The sequence below is a fragment of the Grampus griseus genome (assembly GCF_964374135.1).
Source record: "Grampus griseus genome assembly, chromosome: 20".
NCBI classification, from domain to species: domain Eukaryota; kingdom Metazoa; phylum Chordata; class Mammalia; order Artiodactyla; family Delphinidae; genus Grampus; species Grampus griseus.
In genome coordinates, this window is record NC_139014.1 from 6,987,223 (window position 1) to 7,004,522 (window position 17,300).

Sequence of the window (17,300 nt, forward strand, 5' to 3'; positions counted from 1 at the left end):
AGGCACAAGTTACAAGGGAGTATGAAAGCAGAAGACATAAATTCTTCAAGGAATCTAGTATCTTTTTTAGGGGAGAAGGGGAGAGATCAAACTCACATAGTTACAAAGATACACGATAGTACAAGTTTCAAACAAAAACTAGAAAAATATACTTCACAGTTAGACTGGTTTTCTCCTTTTAAATCATTCAATGAAACATTTAGTGAGCTATTATAAGGTGCCTGGTTCTTCTTGAAATATAAGAAGTTTCCTTGAGGACCTCACAGATTCTTCATTATAGAAACTTCTGCATAGGTATCTTCCTATTACCAAACTGCAGGGTAACCCAATCTCTCTCCAGGCTTCCTGGATGTGCTCTCTCAAAGAACTTCCCATTAACTACATGGACGTTTTATTATACCATAACTTAACTACAGAACCTAACTTCCCAGCACCTAGCACGGTCTCTGCACATAGTGAGAACTGTGCAAGAGTTCAGCGACCAAAACATGAATCCAACAGACAGTTTTAGGGTGAAGCTCCTGAATCATCTGTTTTGTTTCATAGAGGCAAAGCATTTTAGAACAGATTCAGTTCAAAAGGTAGCATTTGGCTCATGTTTAGTTGCTAGTGGTGGTTACCTCTAAAAGGGGTACATGTATGGGGAGAAACTCACACTGCTCTATAGTTTTCTACACTGTGAGTCTTTTAAAATGAGAACTCTATTCATAAATCAGGAGCTTGGGATAAACATACACACACTGCCATATATAAGATAACCAACAAGGGAACTCTACTCAATATTCTGTGATAACCTATATGAGAAAAGAATTTAACACAATATTGTAAATCAACTACACACCAATAAAATTAAAATATTAAAAAAAGAGAAGTATATTAGTTTATTAATTCATAAATTAGTAGTTTTGAAATAAAAATACTGGAAGCTTTCCTAATTTGCAGCATAAAGAGGAATGAACTAGACTGTTGTCAAGGCGCTTTTGAGCTCTACAGCATTCAGTTCTTTGTAAGATGACGTAAAAGCTGTGTAAGATAAGATGTGGTTAAGATCTTTGCTCCAGTACTTGGGGGAAGAGAAATGACAGGGACACATCAGAACAGTGACAATGGGGGAGAGGGACAAATGGGTTGCTACTCGAGGTGGGGCAGTCATCTGAAAGTCTTATTTACCATTTTGTGTTAAAACAAGTAGATACAGAGGATCTACCGTTTCTTCGTGTTTCAGTGGCATTCTAGTCTGAGCATTAAATGCTTCAGTTCTCCCTGACATACTCACAAGAAAATGACTGCTTTTGAGGGAGGAGCAGAGACAATAAAAGAGGTGGTGGGTAAGGGTGGGAGGAAAGTGGTCTGTAAGGGCTCCCAGGATCCCACCATGTCATATATCAACAATAAACGGTTCTGGAATTTAAAAAAAAATTTTTTTTTCTCACTGCTCTCAGCAGCCTGGAGTAGGAGAGCACTTTGTTTTCTCTGAAGTGGGAACACTAAAATGGAGGGGTAGGGCAGTGATTATAGTGTACATTTACTGAGAACCAATTATATGCCAAGTATTGTGCTCTGGTGATACCAAGATTATTAAGATATGGTCCCATAGGAATATCAAACATGTCAATACAAAACCACGTGATAAATACCCTTTCTAAAACTCAAAAAATGCAGAATTATGAAACACATCTGGCACAAAGGGTTTCACAGAGAAAGAATTATGGACCTGCGTAACTGCTGTTTTATCATTTGAAGATCACTGACAGTTACCTAAAACATACACTATTATTGACTATTATGCTCTCATTATATACTCTTACTAACATGGAAAAATCAACATGCTTTCTTAATTCCCTGAGAAGACAGAATAAAAAGTATGACATCCATCCCAATGATCTCAATTTTAAAAACATCATTTGAACAAGCAGATGGGTCTGACCCTGGAGGGTCAGCAGAGCCCAACTTACGGATGTGGTTTCATTTCTATGTAATTCTTGGGGATGAAGCCGTCTTTCCCATTGAGCTCTGCCTTGTACCAGTTCTGATCACATTCTTCATTCAAAACCTGAAAAGAATTAAGACAAGGAAAAAAAAGCAATCATTTCCTTTTCACTCTTAAGTGGGTAGCCACGAAGACGACTATGTTGCCTTTTAGGTTTGTTTGTAAAAGGTGTTATTTGGAGTATTATCAGTTACATGGACGCAAAACTTGTAATTTTTAAAACAACCAGCATTATGTCAACTCTGATACTTAAAAAGAAAAAGGAATTGTGTCTGGAAATGAGAATTCAGGTTCCCAAACATCTAGCATTAAAACCTCAGTAGAAAAGCAGAGAGAGGGAAAAATAAAAGATGAGTTTCTGTGAGGAGATTTCTGGAAAACAGCAAACACTGACACTGGAGAATAAAGGAAGAGAGTAGGTATAACCGCACAACAACTGGGCAGCAACAGAAAGAGCCTGAAAACCTCTCCAGGGATCTTCAAGCCAATTTCCAGAATCACAGAGATCCAATCTTGGGATTTCCTCATACTGTCTCTAGGTTATCCCAAGTATGGGCCAGCCACCGTCCTGCTGCTACCTGCATGCACAGCCATGTGCCCTTGTGTGGGAAAACCGTATTTTAATGAAAAAGCACGGTAAGTCCTACTTATTTCTCTTACCCTCAAGGGCCACGATGTGTCCGAGTTAGAGAATGCTGGAAGCACACCAATGGGCCCCATTCCAGGGGAGGCCCAGAGACCACACAACTGAGCCCCTGCATTCTGCAAAGTGAAAACAGCCTACCCAAGGTTACGGGGTAATGAATCCCATGTAGATTTTCAAAACTGAAACAAGTGTGCTCTCCAATACTGACTTATATGGATAGCCTATCATCTGCAGAGTATTAAAGGGAGCAAAATACGGACTTCCCTGGTGGTCCAGTGGTTAGGACTCCACGCTTCCACTGCAGGGGACATGGGTTCGATTCCTGGTCAGGGAGCTAAGATCCCGCATGCCACATGGTGCAGCCAAAAAAAAAGGGGGGGTGGGCAGAATAGATCTAGGCATAGTATAAAAGCCACCCTTTGAATTCCAGATTTCTAACAAAAGGCAAAGGGTATAGGACATTTTAAAAAGTAACTTAAAAGAGAAAATAGACATGTGAGCCTAACTCAAAAATGGCGAACACAGGAAAATGCTGATGGACTAGTACAGTGGTAGTAAATCTATACTACAGAGCAAAATTCTAAAAGGAAGTTGGTAAAATTCTTTACCAAATTATTTACTCATGATGCTGAACAATGCTGTACTCACTGCCAAATTAGAACCTGGACTGCCTGATGTATATGTATTGACATTTCCAAGTGAGATACAACTTTGGAAAGGGTAGATAAGACTGATAGATACCAACAAATAGCTAAGTTGCACTAATGATGCCGACCAGTGAATTCACTTCTGAAAGAAGGCTATGCCCTGCAGAGTTTTACAAAGCTGGTGCCTATCTGTGATGCTGGCTAACCTCGGACCCTCAGTGTCAGTCACTGAGTTTACATGTGCACAAGATAAGGTAACAAGCTATTGCTAAATCCCATCAGCCTCAGTGATGAAAACTTTTTTCTTTTCATCAATTTTCCCTTAAAAATTTTTATTTATTTATTAAATACTGTGATGAAATAAACTAATATATGTAAAATACACTTATAATTTTAAAATATGCATTTCAAAAACTGTACTGTGGCCAGAAAAGTTATTCTGTTGCTAGACAATTATAAAGCACACCCGCACACCAAGGACGAAGGTCTGAGAGGGACAGGGCTCTTAAGGCACTCCCTGCCACAATGACATCAACGTCCGTCCCTAAGCACCAAGGTTAACCCACCAGCATCACAGAAGATTCAACAGCACAAGAGCCAAAGGAGCTTTAGGCCAGGATTTTGTTGTCTACCAAAAAGAAGGGCTGGAAGAAAAATGTGGTCTAGTAATTATCTTATAAAGCATTATGGCCCATTTGGACATGAAAACAGAATAAGGTAATCACTTGGAAAAGGCCAGTTTTAATTTGTGACCAATAACCTTGCAGAAAAGGTTCTACACGCCAGGAGTTCTTAGAACCAACCACATGTTCTTCTTTTTTTTTTAAATTTATTTATTTTTGGCTGCATTGGGTCTTCGTTGCTGCACGCAGGCTTTCTCTAGTTGTGGTAAGCGGGGGCTAACCCTTTGTTGCAGTGCGCAGGCTTCTCATTGCGGTGGCTTCTCGTTGCGGAGCACGGGCTCTAGGCGCACAGGCTCCAGTAGTTGTGGCACACAGGCTTCAGTAGTTGTGGCGCACAGGCTTCGTTGCTTCGTGGCATGTGGGATCTTCCCGGACCAGGGCTCAAACCCGTGTCCCCAGCATTGGCAGGCGGGCTCTTAACCACTGCACCACTAGGGAAGCACTGCACGTTCTTCTTGTCACCTTTGTTAGGACAGAGGCAAACCTCCCCCTAAAAAAATGCCCCACGACAATAAAAGAAACTCCAGGGCAACTCCCAGATTTGGCACCATTTTAGAACTATGGTTTTCTGCAGAACAAAATTAATACTTGGTGTTTGTATGCTTTTCTCCCCAAGAAGGTAGGGAAAAATGGAACTAATACGTTTAGATGATGATGATGAGGAGGAGGAGGAGGAGGAAGAAGAAGAAGAAGAATACTGGCCGGGTGGCTTGTGGGATCTCAGTTCCCCAACCAGGGACTGAACCCCCGCCACGGCAGTGAAAGCCCAGAATCCTAACCACTAGGACACCAGGGAACTCACCAATGCTTAGATTTTTTTTTTTTTTTTTTTTGCGGTACGTGGGCCCCTCACTGTTGTGGCCTCTTCTGTTGCGGAGCACAGGCTCCGGACGCGCAGGCTCAGCGGCCATGGCTCACGGGCCCAGCTGCTCCGCGGCATGTGGGATCTTCCCAGATCGGGGCACGAACCCGTGTCCCCTGCATCAGCAGGCGGACTCTCAACCACTGCACCACCAGGGAAGCCCGCTTTATTTTTAATGTAATGTCAGAATACATGGGAGGCTAAAATTTTGGTTCTCTAGAATATTCTAGTATCTAGAATATCACTTTGCCAGAAAGCCAAGGTGTGGCTGTGCATGCCTGTAAATCTCTTTACTCGATAATTTAAGAAAAGATTGGTTCTGTGGGAGACAAAGCACAGGACAAGCCTGGGGCCACCTGGGATCAGGTTTTTCTACCCAGCTGGTACATCAGCTTTCACACGCAAGCCCTGAAAGCCCAGGATGGCATAATTTCAGAGTTAAAAATTAAGTTTTATTCAAATGCTTAAAACAACAAAGGGGGGCTTCCCTGGTGGCACAGTGGTTGAGAGTCCGCCTGCCGATGCAGGGGACATGGGTTCGTGCCCCGGTCCGGGAGGATCCCACATGCCGCGGAGCGGCTGGGCCCGTAAGCCATGGCCACTGAGCCTGCACGTCCGGAGCCTGTGCTCCCCAATGAGAGAGGCAACAGCAGTGAGAGGCCCGCGTACCACAAAAAAAAAACAACAAAAAACAGCCAAGGGCACAAACTGACATAAGTGAATCTCAAGTAGAGCAGGGAAGGGCACCAGAACCACATGTGGAGGATGAGTTTGCACCTACAGAGACTGTACTGAATTTGCTATGGCTTTAGATGAAAGTTCACATCCTTCACAAGTAAGCTGTTAAGGCCCCATCAGAGTTCTGAGAAGGAGGAACTGCTCCTATCACCACTTCCCCAAAACACAGGCAACTTACCATTCGCTCATTCATTACCTCTTAACAAATAGATGGTTGAGTTCGACCACCAAATTTTCATTCCGTTTTGAAAATTCCAAGGAATGTTTTTAGCTCTTACCCCACAGCTGCATGTTCTATGCCAACCCCCATATTCCCTCAAGTTATGACTTTGTAGCCATCAAAACACTTTGGTTTAACGGAAGCAGACTGATCAAGAGATAAGATTATGAAAGGAGGAAGAGACAAGTTTCAGTGAAGTTTTTATTTGTTCTTTTTCTGGTTGCAGAAAGACAATGTTAGAGCCACAATCAGGAAGAAACCTAAAAGATAAGGAATGATGTGAGGTTCACACAGGAGAATTAAAATATTCCAGTTGATGGAAGGGACACAATAGGTGCTTTTGAGCTGTTGCTAATGTTAAACTTCTTGACCTGCAAGTTGGGTGTATTCAGTCTGTGAAAATTCACTGAACTGTGCACTTACGATATGTAACTTTTCTACACATATATCATACTTCAACTGAAAGAAGTATTTCAGTCAAGAGAACACAGTAATACTATGGTCCAATTTAGATGTAAGAAACACACACCAGGGCCTCATACGCCTCCGGTACAAACTTTTCACACCAAAAATACACAGCGGAGCAGAAAATAACAAAACGAGGCTTCAGAAACCCCCACCATGATAGTTTGCCATCACTAACCTATGAAAAAAATTCCCAGAAATAAAACTTTCTTCACTACGGACAACTCAGAGCATTCCACATGTTCTACTTTTCTATATTATATAATCTGGTAACTTTATTCACTGCTGCCACCACCCCACCCCCAAACTGAGACCATTCTAAAGGCAATGCAAATTTCCATCTTTACTAATACCAATTTAAAGGTTTCCAAATAGTTTAAAAAAGAAGAAAGAAAAAAAAGCCAGAGCTCGAAGATTTAGGGCTCAGACCCCTTCGGATGCACCTGATCTGGTAGGATTCAAGAGGCGAATAAACACATGGGTTCAAATTCCAATTTCACCAGCAATGAACTATGTGACCTTGGGCATACGGCCATTTTCTAAGTTTTGGTTTCCCATCTATAAAGTGGTGATAATACCTACCTCTCAGTGTTACTGAGGGGGTTAAATGAGAAAATGAGCAGCATGGCTCACTACAGAGCTACCGTCCAGCTGTTGCAGTGGACACATTTATTTCACAGTAGTTACTCTGCCTTACACATTTAGCAGTATTAGATCTAACAAAACATGGCTATCCTTGGGGCTGAGTTTTACCAAATTAGGTATCTTTGATGTAATGCTGCCCATGGGTACCCAGAGCACACGTATTAACAGAGAATTGGGATTCTTGTTATACTCTGGAAACACAGAGTACAAAACTTCTGTGTTTACTTCAAAAAAAATTTTAAATGCTGAGTTCGAGGATTACAGTAGGTAATGCCCTTCCCTGTCCCTTCCCTGAACTCCCATAAGGGAGTTCTTGTCTCCCTTAAATCCTGGGAGACAAGAACTGCACTTAATTTTCTATACAAATTACAGGAAAAAAAATGTGTCGTTTAGGAAAATGGTAGATAAGAATTTTGTTTATAGACTGCTGTATTTTGAAATATGGGGGTATTTTCTTGCCTGAACATATGCAGTCATCTGTAAATAAACAAAACAAAACAAAAAGAAGAAGGAATCATGATTAAAAAAAAAAAAAAAGCTATGCAGTTCCAGAACAGTAGTCCCATCAAAGCTTTCAACATACATTCTAATTCTAACAGCTTGCACAGGGTTCAACATTTCTTCAGGGAAAAATTATTCAAAGTTTTATAGCATTTGTGAAGCAATTTATAAGAAAGAGCATTTGTGCATAAAAGATAGGAACAATTACATATTTAAGCTCTTCCACCACTTAAAAAACAAAAATACCACTTACAGCTGGTCCCTGCTTTACAGAAATTCTACATAAGCCAGTGAGTTTCCCCAGCTCTTTAAAGATCAATCAATCCCACACAAGCAACACTGAAATACTGCCAGGACTTGAAGACAAATTTAAAGAATTATGGTGACCCTACCACATAATTTCAAGTTCTTAGAATAGGGAAGGAAAACACACACACACGCACGCACGCATGCACACAGAGTGGCTTTTTAAAGACTTTAACCCCTAAGAAAAATTCTATAGGGCCCTGGCTAGGGTAACAGTACTGGGAGAGCCATTTAAAATCAGTTCTCTTCAGCTGCCTGTTACATATATTATTAGGATGCTCTTCAACTTCTCAGACTCCCTTAGTATGGATTACTGCCTCAGCCTCAAACCACACTGATTCATTCCTAACACTTTAAATAAGTGCTCTACAATCACCACCTCCATCTGTTAAAGTTTTTGCTCAACATGAAAAACATCTTGGCTGCGCTGCTTGCTCTACTGTGTGCCAAAGCATGAAAAACACCCACACTGTAGATGAGTTACTCCAAATTTATGTAATGGTATCAAATCAAGGGGGTATTTTTACCTTATGGTGATGAACTCTTTCAACAAAAGTATAATATCTGTGCCACGAAATGTGTTTTTTAGTTCCCTTTGAAATGGGTATTTCCAGAAGATTCATTTCTTTGGGGATCAAGGAGCCCTAAATCAATTTTTTACATCATTTTCCTTTTAAGAAAGGATTCTATTTACCAAACTAAAGAAATCCAAAGGGCATTTGTTGGTCAAGTTTACCTTCTGACCACTAATGACACATGCTAGGTTTTGCCCTCTTAACAATTTTAAAAGGAAAAGAAAGAAAAAGAGGGAGGAAGGGAGAGGAAAGAAAACCTCCAAACTCCCAAATTTTCTATTGGTAAAAATCACTCATCACTTATATACTGCCATTTGAATACAAACCAGTTACACCCCAGGAACAGTGCCTTTTTTCCCATTGCCTGAGAGGCTCTCTCTACCCTCTCTAAACAGCTGCTATCAATGGGCATCAGTTTGAAAGGGAAACACTGCTGGATCAAGAGGCCAAGCCTACCCCCCACCCTGCCCCGCCACCTCCCAAAAGGTCCAGGTTTCATAGTTTAAGGTTGTCCTGGTTTGACCTCAATCTATTTAGTGCTCTGAATCACTTCAAACACCACTGTTTTTCTGTTAAAAAGTCTTAAGTAGCCTTCTATGGATCCAAATTATTCTTAGTTTGGCATTCCACTTTTCATAATTTGGCCATCACCTACGTTCAGTTCTTCCCACCCACTACTTCTCTAAATGAACCTTTCAGTTCAGTCAGGCTAGTCAACTCAGCGACCTCTAAACACACTGTACTGCATCTCTCATGCTTCCTCTCTTCCTCATCTATTCACATCTCGTCTACCACTGCTTTGTACTGTGTACTGGAATGCTTTGGTCCTCTCCTAAACTTGACTGCAAGCACCCTAAAGCTGGCTCCATGCCACTTCTCATCGGTATTCTCCATGGTTCTCAGAATAGCATCTAGCATATTTTGAGGAACTGACTGGTATGTGGGGGCTTTGTTCTAAGTAATGCATACAGGATCACAGAGCTAGCTGGGTCTAGGGACAACAGAAAGAGCACCACACATTATACATTACCATGAAATTCCTTGGTGAAAATAATAACATCTTAAATAGACCCTGGAAAGAAGACTGACTGTCATGAATTTGTTCCCCGCAAGGAGATGCAAAATAAAGGAAGTAATAGAATGAGGCAATCAGTCTTCCTGTACCTTAAACATCACTGCCAAAAAACTTCTATGGCGAGCACCTCAAAACGGGGTACCCCACATCTTTTCCACAACACTACCTGCTTCTACTTTCTCCAAGATAAAAAAGTGTAAGGGTGGGGTGGGTAGGCAGGGAAGGGAAATTTCAGTATGAAACTGAGAAAATATGCCTTGGGTGGACTAGGGAGGGAAGAGCTGCAGCTCTGTATCTATACACGTGTCCCGACTCACAGCTCTCAGCATGGGGGCACTTCCTGGAATGTTAGGATGCCTGGTTCAGCCTGCATGTCTGACTAGTGACTTACTTTTGCAGAGTGTTAATTTTATAGCTACAACTCCTCCACCAAAAGCTTTACAAAGGACACCATGAAGACCTTCACCTTTTTTATTCTTTTGAATGGCAGCCAAGTTGATGTAGAAAGAAAAATGATCTCTCTCTCTCTCTCACACTCACACACTCTCACACACACACACACACACACACACACACACACACTGATTATATTAAGAGTTCAGGGCCATTCACACATTTTTTAAAATGGAAGACTTCCTTTATAATGTTCACATATGTAGCAAGATGAACAATTAAGATGACTAACCAAATTATTATTATAAGAATAATTGTAAGAAGAATAACCAAATCAGGATATTTTTCTTTCTCTGAGAAATATTTTAGTGTTCAAAAAACGAATTAGAGGGACTTCCCTGGCGGTCCAGTGGTTAAGACTTCGCCTTCCAATGCAGGGGGTGCGGGCTTGATCCCTGGTCAGGGAGCGAAGATCCCACATGCCTCGCAGCCAAAAAATCAAAACAAAACAGAAGCAATATTGTAACAAATTCAATAGACTTTAAAAATGGTCCACGTCAAAAAAAATCTCAAAAACAACAACAACAAAACAACGAATCAGACACTTATCAACCTTTCCAGGTTCAGCTGTCATTAAGAAAAGCTGCTCATGACATTTTAACAAAACAGGAAGGTTGTTCACACTTATGTAGCTATTACTCCACCCAGATGAATCTGGAGGCAGTGAAACCTAAACGCACAGGCAGTACCCCAAAATAAACTCTTTATACCAAAGGGGTACCAAGAGTTTCCATTCAAAGTAACTGTCGTCTGTGCTTTGTGTCTTGTGGAAGACACCCTGCTTTAGTGTAGCTGACTGCTCAACAGAAGAGCGAAATGCTCTCAAGAGTGTCAGAATTTCAACTGCAGGGATTTGGGGCAGCTGGGCGCAGGGGATGGGCAGAGACAAAGATAAATATGAGGGAGTTTCAAGAGAGAAGATTCTGTACATTTGAAAAACTCAGCAATCATGTGACAGCCTGTACCAGGCACGCACTCTGCAACAAGAGTGCAAAGCCCTGAGCTAGGTAAGCTTAGGATGCAATGGCCACCCTTCTCTCCCCAGGGAGCTTAGAGTCTATCTAGTAAACTGCTAGTTGCAACACAGTGTGATGGACTCCAGGAGTCGGGGAATTACAGGTACTGTGGCAAATGTCCATTCAACAGAAAATATCTGCGTTCCAAACACCGAAGGGAAAGACCTAAGTCCAGCTTAGGGGATACAGGAAAACTTCCTGTGGGAAGTGTGAGCTACGTTATATTCTTCCTATCCCCCCTGCCCCCTGGTTATATTCTTTGTTTGCATCTTTAGTTCTGCTCAGCTTGTATAGAACTTTGAGTAGAAGGAACATGGCCGACTTCCCAACTTGCTATCAAGCAAACGTAGGGACGGATGGTTTCCTTGGCCACACTTGGCAGTCATTAACTAAAAGATTGGTTAAGTTTCCTTAAGTTGAAAAGTAAAACCTTTACTAATGGTATAAGAACTCCTAACTGGAAATAACCAAAATAATCAGAAACTACGGCTAATTCTTTACTTTAGCAATATATATGTATTTAGCTACTCTCCTTGTTCATTAACAGAAGGCTTTCAATTTTAGGTTAAATTCTACAACCCTCTCCTCAAAAACACCAAACTAAATAAAAAGCAAACAAAGCCTCCTAAGCCAGGGGAGCAGCAGTTGCCTGTTCTCTGATGACAGGCAAACCTGCTTACATTCATCAGCTCCCCCTTCTAAGATCTAACTCACTTCCTGTTGCTTCAGCAAATAAACCAAAAACAGGAGCTCCCAAAAAGCCCTCCTCCGCCCCAAAATTAATGACAACAGAGGTCATTAAGTTTAACTTAGGCCTTATTGATTCAAGATGTGAACTAAATAGGGTCTACTGATTTAGTCATTCCGTGCCCCAAAGTCACCTCACAGAATGTAACAGAAAAAAAGGCATCAGTCACTCAGCTAATCACTGGCAACTGCATAAAGATCTATGGCTCTTAAAAAGGAACGAAACTGGGTCATTTGTAGAGACGTGGATGGACCTAGAGACTGTCATACAGAGTGAAGTAAGTCAGAAAGACAAAAACAAATATTGTATATTAATGCATATATATGGAATCTAGAAAAATGGTACAGATGAACTGGTTTGCAAGGCAGAAATAGAGACACAGACGTAGAGAACAAACGTATGGACACCAAGGGGGGAAAGTGTTGGGGGTAGGTGGGTGGGATGACTTGGGAGATTGGCATTGACATGTATATACTAATATGTATAAAATAGATGACTGATAAGAAACTGCTGTATTAAAAAAAAAAAAAGATCTATGGTTCTGAAACACTCGAGGCTAGGGGGGTCTTTACACCTAGAATGCTACCATTCTGAACTAAAAAAAAACCTAGTTCCAAAATTTTCTGAAGCAGCTAATCTAGCTCCATGGCAGGAGAGTCTGTAACCACATGACAGACAGAGGGACTTGGGTGCAGTGGTAATTCCCCACCCCATTCCCAGGGTGGAGGTGAATGCAGGCAATTAAACAGGTTAATAAGTACAACACTAAACTGAAAATGTGGATTCACGTTAGGTTAAGCACAGGGTTAGGAAGCGGAAAAGAGAGGGACCTACCCTAGTCTGGGAGAGACGGGGAATGTGGTCAGTGAGTAACACCTGAGGGGACACCCAGAGTATCTCCTATAAATGGTCTAGTCAGAAGGCTCTAGTGTGCAAATTAGGAAGTTCAAATGGGTATGCTAAGGATGATAACTATAAGTCACAGAAGAGTGACATTCAGGTTTGCATTTTTCAAACATTCCAACGTTTGCACTGTGAGAATGAAGTGCAGGGAAGACCAGGCGGGAACAACTACAGCCGCCAGCGCTTGGACTGCAGTGGGAAAGTGTGGTGGAGGGAAGGAGACAGATTCAAGATACTTTTCTGAGGTGGAATCAAAAGAGCTTCGTGGGCATATGTGACTCGGTGGCCTCCCTCTTGGCCACCAATTTTTTTTCTGAAAAGCACTTTAGAAAAACAGCTATATAGAGCTGCTGGCAAATTTCCCTCTTTTAAAGCCACCGTGAGTAAAAAGCATAATTGTAAAAGGTAGATGGTACCCCCGTGCCTCTCCAGATCCAGCTGACATTCTCCTCTGCCCTTCTGTGCCCTCCACCTGTATGGACCACAACAGCAGGCTCTTCTACAGGCTTCCCAGCTCCCCAGTGGAGAGGCCGCAGAAGGCAGCTTCCTGTCCGGGGCTTCTGTGGACAGTCTTAGACCCGCAACTGAAAGTCTCAGCCTTCTTGACTCAGTCCTTTCCTCCTCCAGGTTCTGGTAACACCCCTCCCCCCTTCCTTTGCCCCACTGTCTTCTGCAGGCCTCAAAATGGGAACCCGGTTACTAGCTCTGGGCACTGTACCGTCCCCTGTGGTTTCTAGAGAAACCCTGCCCACACCTTGTAAATAGTCTCATTAATAAAATCTCCTCAAATTAGCCAGTTTAAATGTGTCATGTGTTTCCTACCAGGACCCTGACTGAAATTCCTCTCAAATCAGTTCTATCCATCCTTTGGAACTCACTGAGGAGATATTTCATTATACAAAGTGACATTTGTTATGAGGCAAACAGATCACAGGAAGTATCCAAATTCTACCAACAACTTGGGAGAAGAAAACTGTAAAACAGCCTTGAGGTCCACCATCTTACGCAGCTAAATAATTCTGTTTACTATTAAAACAGTTACAGGGAATTGAGAAAGGTGGTGGAAGTATGAAAATCTAGGATCTGTAATCTGGTCATTACTAGGCTGTCCTGATGAGTTACCGTCGCTGTCCTCTTCGAATTGCACTTCAGTTAATGTTCGAGTGTCTACTCCACTGAAAGCTTTCTGCTAAGAAGCCGCAACGGGATTTAAAGGGGGGGTGGGGGCAGAAAGACACAATCCCTGCCCTACAGATAAGGGAGTTATGTATGTAAATAATGAGGGAAGAAGTAAGAAGTGGGATAAGGGAAACTGCTGATTTTGAGTTGAATATGGAACTCACAGCTACATGTTTCCAAGTGAGCTGCTTAGTTAATACAGAAAACTCAATTCATGTCTGGAGAAACGAGAAAAGGGGCAACTTCCAAGAGTGCAGGAGTAGAGCAAGAACCTAAAGGCAGAGCAACACAGAGTGTGTAAGAGTATGTGGTAAACAAGGCCATCTTCCCTTTTATATTTTAAAATGGGGTTCAAAAAAAGAGAGTTGCTGTTAAGTCACACTTTACTTGCTGTCCTCCTCCAGGCTACACACTGCCCTTCTGCGATATGGAGCTGTCACATGTTTAAGTGACAAACTAATTACAGACACTGTGGATGGCTGGATGTGGCTCAGTCAAGCAGAGTCACTTCCTACAGGTAATCACCATGGCAATGCTACTCCACTGCACGAAAACTACTGCCTAACACGTAAGACGAGTCACCCTCCTCGCTGTCTCCTCCACTGTGCTCAAGTGCCACCAGGAAGGCTAAAGTCTTACAGCCCAGAAATCTTCAAGGACCCGATATCACGTGGTCATGACTGGAATAACTAGATCAAGTGGCCTACTCGAGTCTTCTGTTTCTATCACTCAGAGATCTCACAGACCTCCCCCCTTCCTCTTCTTTTTGGATGATCACAGTGGCAAAGATAAAAATAAGTTAATATTCAGTGATGGTGGCTGGATGGTACTGGTGGGAGTATAAAAAGGTGTATGGTTTTACTGAAAGCAATTTGGCCATACGTATCAAAGATATGAATTTTCATACCTATTAACCCAGTAAAACCCAGCCATTCTTAGGACTCTATCCTAATAAAGTAATCAAAGATGTACTATATTAAGACTCAGGGAGTAGACAAGTATGAGTGTCCATTTTGGGTCAACGTCTGTGCTAGGTCCTGGGGATACCACAATAAGGAAATGATCCTTACTTACAAGGAGCAGATAGTAGGGAAGGGATTGTAATTATAACTTCAGGTATAATAAGTTACGATGAAAAGTTCAGAGTGCTCTGTATGAGGGCACACCTTGGGGAGACCTAATCGAACTATGCAGAGGTGTGTCAAGGAAAGCTCACCTGGGCAGTAACATTTCAACCAGAAACCCTGAGTATGAGTAGGTCTTAGCCAGGTTTGGGGGTGGGAATGGAGGACACAAATGAGAGCAAGGAGAAATATTCCAAGCAGAGAGAAGAGCGTAAGTAGAGGCTCTTGGGTGAGAAGGAGTTTAGCACAGTGTAGAACTGAAATGACAAATCCAAGGGAGTTTTGTGAAAAGCAGAGCCTTGGAGGCTAGAGAGAAAGGGAACTGGGCCAGACTGTGCAGGGCTCTGGCCCTGAAGGGTAGAATAAGGATTCTGGGAAACCATGGACTGAATTTGCTCTTTAATATGACGATTCTGGTTTCTGTGTGATACAAAGATCTGAGAGGGATGAAAGTGGCAGCAGGAAGACCACTTAATTACGGGGCTACTGCAGTAAGCCAGGCCAGAGCAGATGGACATTTGGACTAGGGTGGGGGGATTCTGACTGTTTTGAAAAGACCCTAAAATGAACATTAAAAAACCCATACACATTAAAGACTCTAAATTTACCCCTCCATCCTCTGCCAGGAACAGGGAACAGATATCAAATTTCAAGCCATATCACTAGCTTCTCAAGGTCACATAATTTAAAACTTAAAGTTTACTCTCCACCATAAATAAAAAGAAAGTGTATAAAAGAGATAATCCCGAAGCTTCCCTGGTGGCGCAGGGGTTAAGAATCCGCCTGCCAATGCGGGGGACATGGGTTCGAGCCCTGGTCCAGGAAGATCCCACATACCGCAGAGCAACTAAGCCCGTGTGCCACAACTACTGAGCCTGCGCTCTAGAGCCCATGAGCCACAACTACTGAGCCCGCGCGCCTAGAGCCCATGCTCCGCAACAAGAGAAGCCACCGTAATGAGAAGCCTGCGCACCGCAATGAAGAGTAGTCCCCACTTGCTACAGCTAGAGAAAGCTGGTGTGCAGCAATGAAGACCCAATGCAGCCAAAAATAAATAAAACTAAAAAATAAATTTATAAAAGTGATAATCCCTCAGTTGTGCTGAGGTGATGTTTTAATTGCTATATAATTAAAAATCTACACAAAACTGACATTACTTTTTCAAACAACCAATTCAAATAACTATAATTTGCAATGTTTAGAATCTATGAAAATACTCAATTTGAACTAGTATACCCTGACATATGCTTACTCCCATATTAAACTTTATCTACTTCCAAACGTGACCCCAAATATGGACATTTTCATCAGGAAAACAGACATCAGAATTCAGGATGTGACAACTTTTTCTAGGCACCTCTCTAACGGAACTGGAGACAAACATAGCTGTTGTTAACAGACAGGCTAAACTAACTACCCCTCCTTTTACCGCTGCAAGGGAGGCCTGTCTAGTAATTAACCAGCTTTCATGGCCTCCTTCAGGCAGCTGCTGGGCTCAGAGGGCAGGTTCGCAGGGAGGCCTGGGGGGAGGGCGGGGGGGGGGGGTGGGGGCAGCCGGAGAACAACCAGGCTGCTGTGTTCCCAGCCTGTACCATCAAAAGCAGACAAGCCCAGCCTTGCTCCGCCTAGTAGTTTTATCTGAGCACCTACAGACTGTTCCATGTACAAAATCAGCACTGTCGTCCCACAAAACGTCACAACCTGCAGAGAACAGAGGGACTAAGAGGACTAAATAATAGGTGTATTAATGCAAACAATGGGCTTGTCAGACCCTCAATTCCAGACTACAAGGACAACTTCCTGATTTCACGTAGTATTTAAACTGGGAGACTTGTGTCCCATTCCACAATTCTGGGTCAGCCAACAGAACAACGTCCGTGCTGCCTGGTAAATGCAAGGGGAAACCAGGCATATGAGGTTCGCTCTCTTGCCCACAATAACAACTAGCTTCCCCAAATTACAAAAATCATCAGCCATATTATGATCAACTCAGGTATGACTACTGTTTGCCACTACGGAATAGTATTATTAGGCCTTTATAACCCCCCACCCAGCGAAGTCAAAGGCTATGAATGGCTATGCATAATAGATCTATAATGATTAAGTTATCAAATCTGAACTGACTAGAACCAAAATGCCCTGCTTTTTTTGGGGGGGGGGTGCTGCGCTGGGTCTTCGTTGCTGCATGCGGGATCTTTAGTTGCGGCATGTGGGATCTAGTTCTCTGACCAGGGATCGAACCCGGGCCCCCTGCAATGGGAGCGCGGAGTCTTACCCACTAGACCACCAGGGAAGTCCCCAAAACGCCCTGCTTTCTACAGGTGAATTCTCATTGTTGAAGTTACAGTTTGCAGCTCTGGCGGATAAAAATTAAGCTGGTTTTAAAAATTGTACTCCCTTTATTGGATGGCCTTCTGCTTTCCCTAGAGCTCTAATGGCCTTAAAACAATTTTTCTGGCTTTATTATATTTTTAAATTATTACAACTTTTCAAGGATGGTATGTGTATAAAAATGCCTGGAATA

At 42.4% G+C, this 17,300-nt stretch overlaps 1 protein-coding gene across 2 annotated transcripts in view; it reads right to left on the reverse strand.

Annotated features, from left to right (window-relative positions):
* The window catches only part of GRB2 (growth factor receptor bound protein 2), a 70,427-nt gene that overhangs the window by 10,458 nt on the left and 42,669 nt on the right, over positions 1 to 17,300 (reverse strand). For both annotated transcript variants that reach the window (XM_082679261.1, XM_082679260.1), the window contains exon 3: positions 1,956 to 2,053. In XM_082679261.1, coding sequence (XP_082535387.1) covers positions 1,956 to 2,053 — 98 coding nt within the window. The remainder of the gene's footprint in view (positions 1 to 1,955; positions 2,054 to 17,300) is intronic.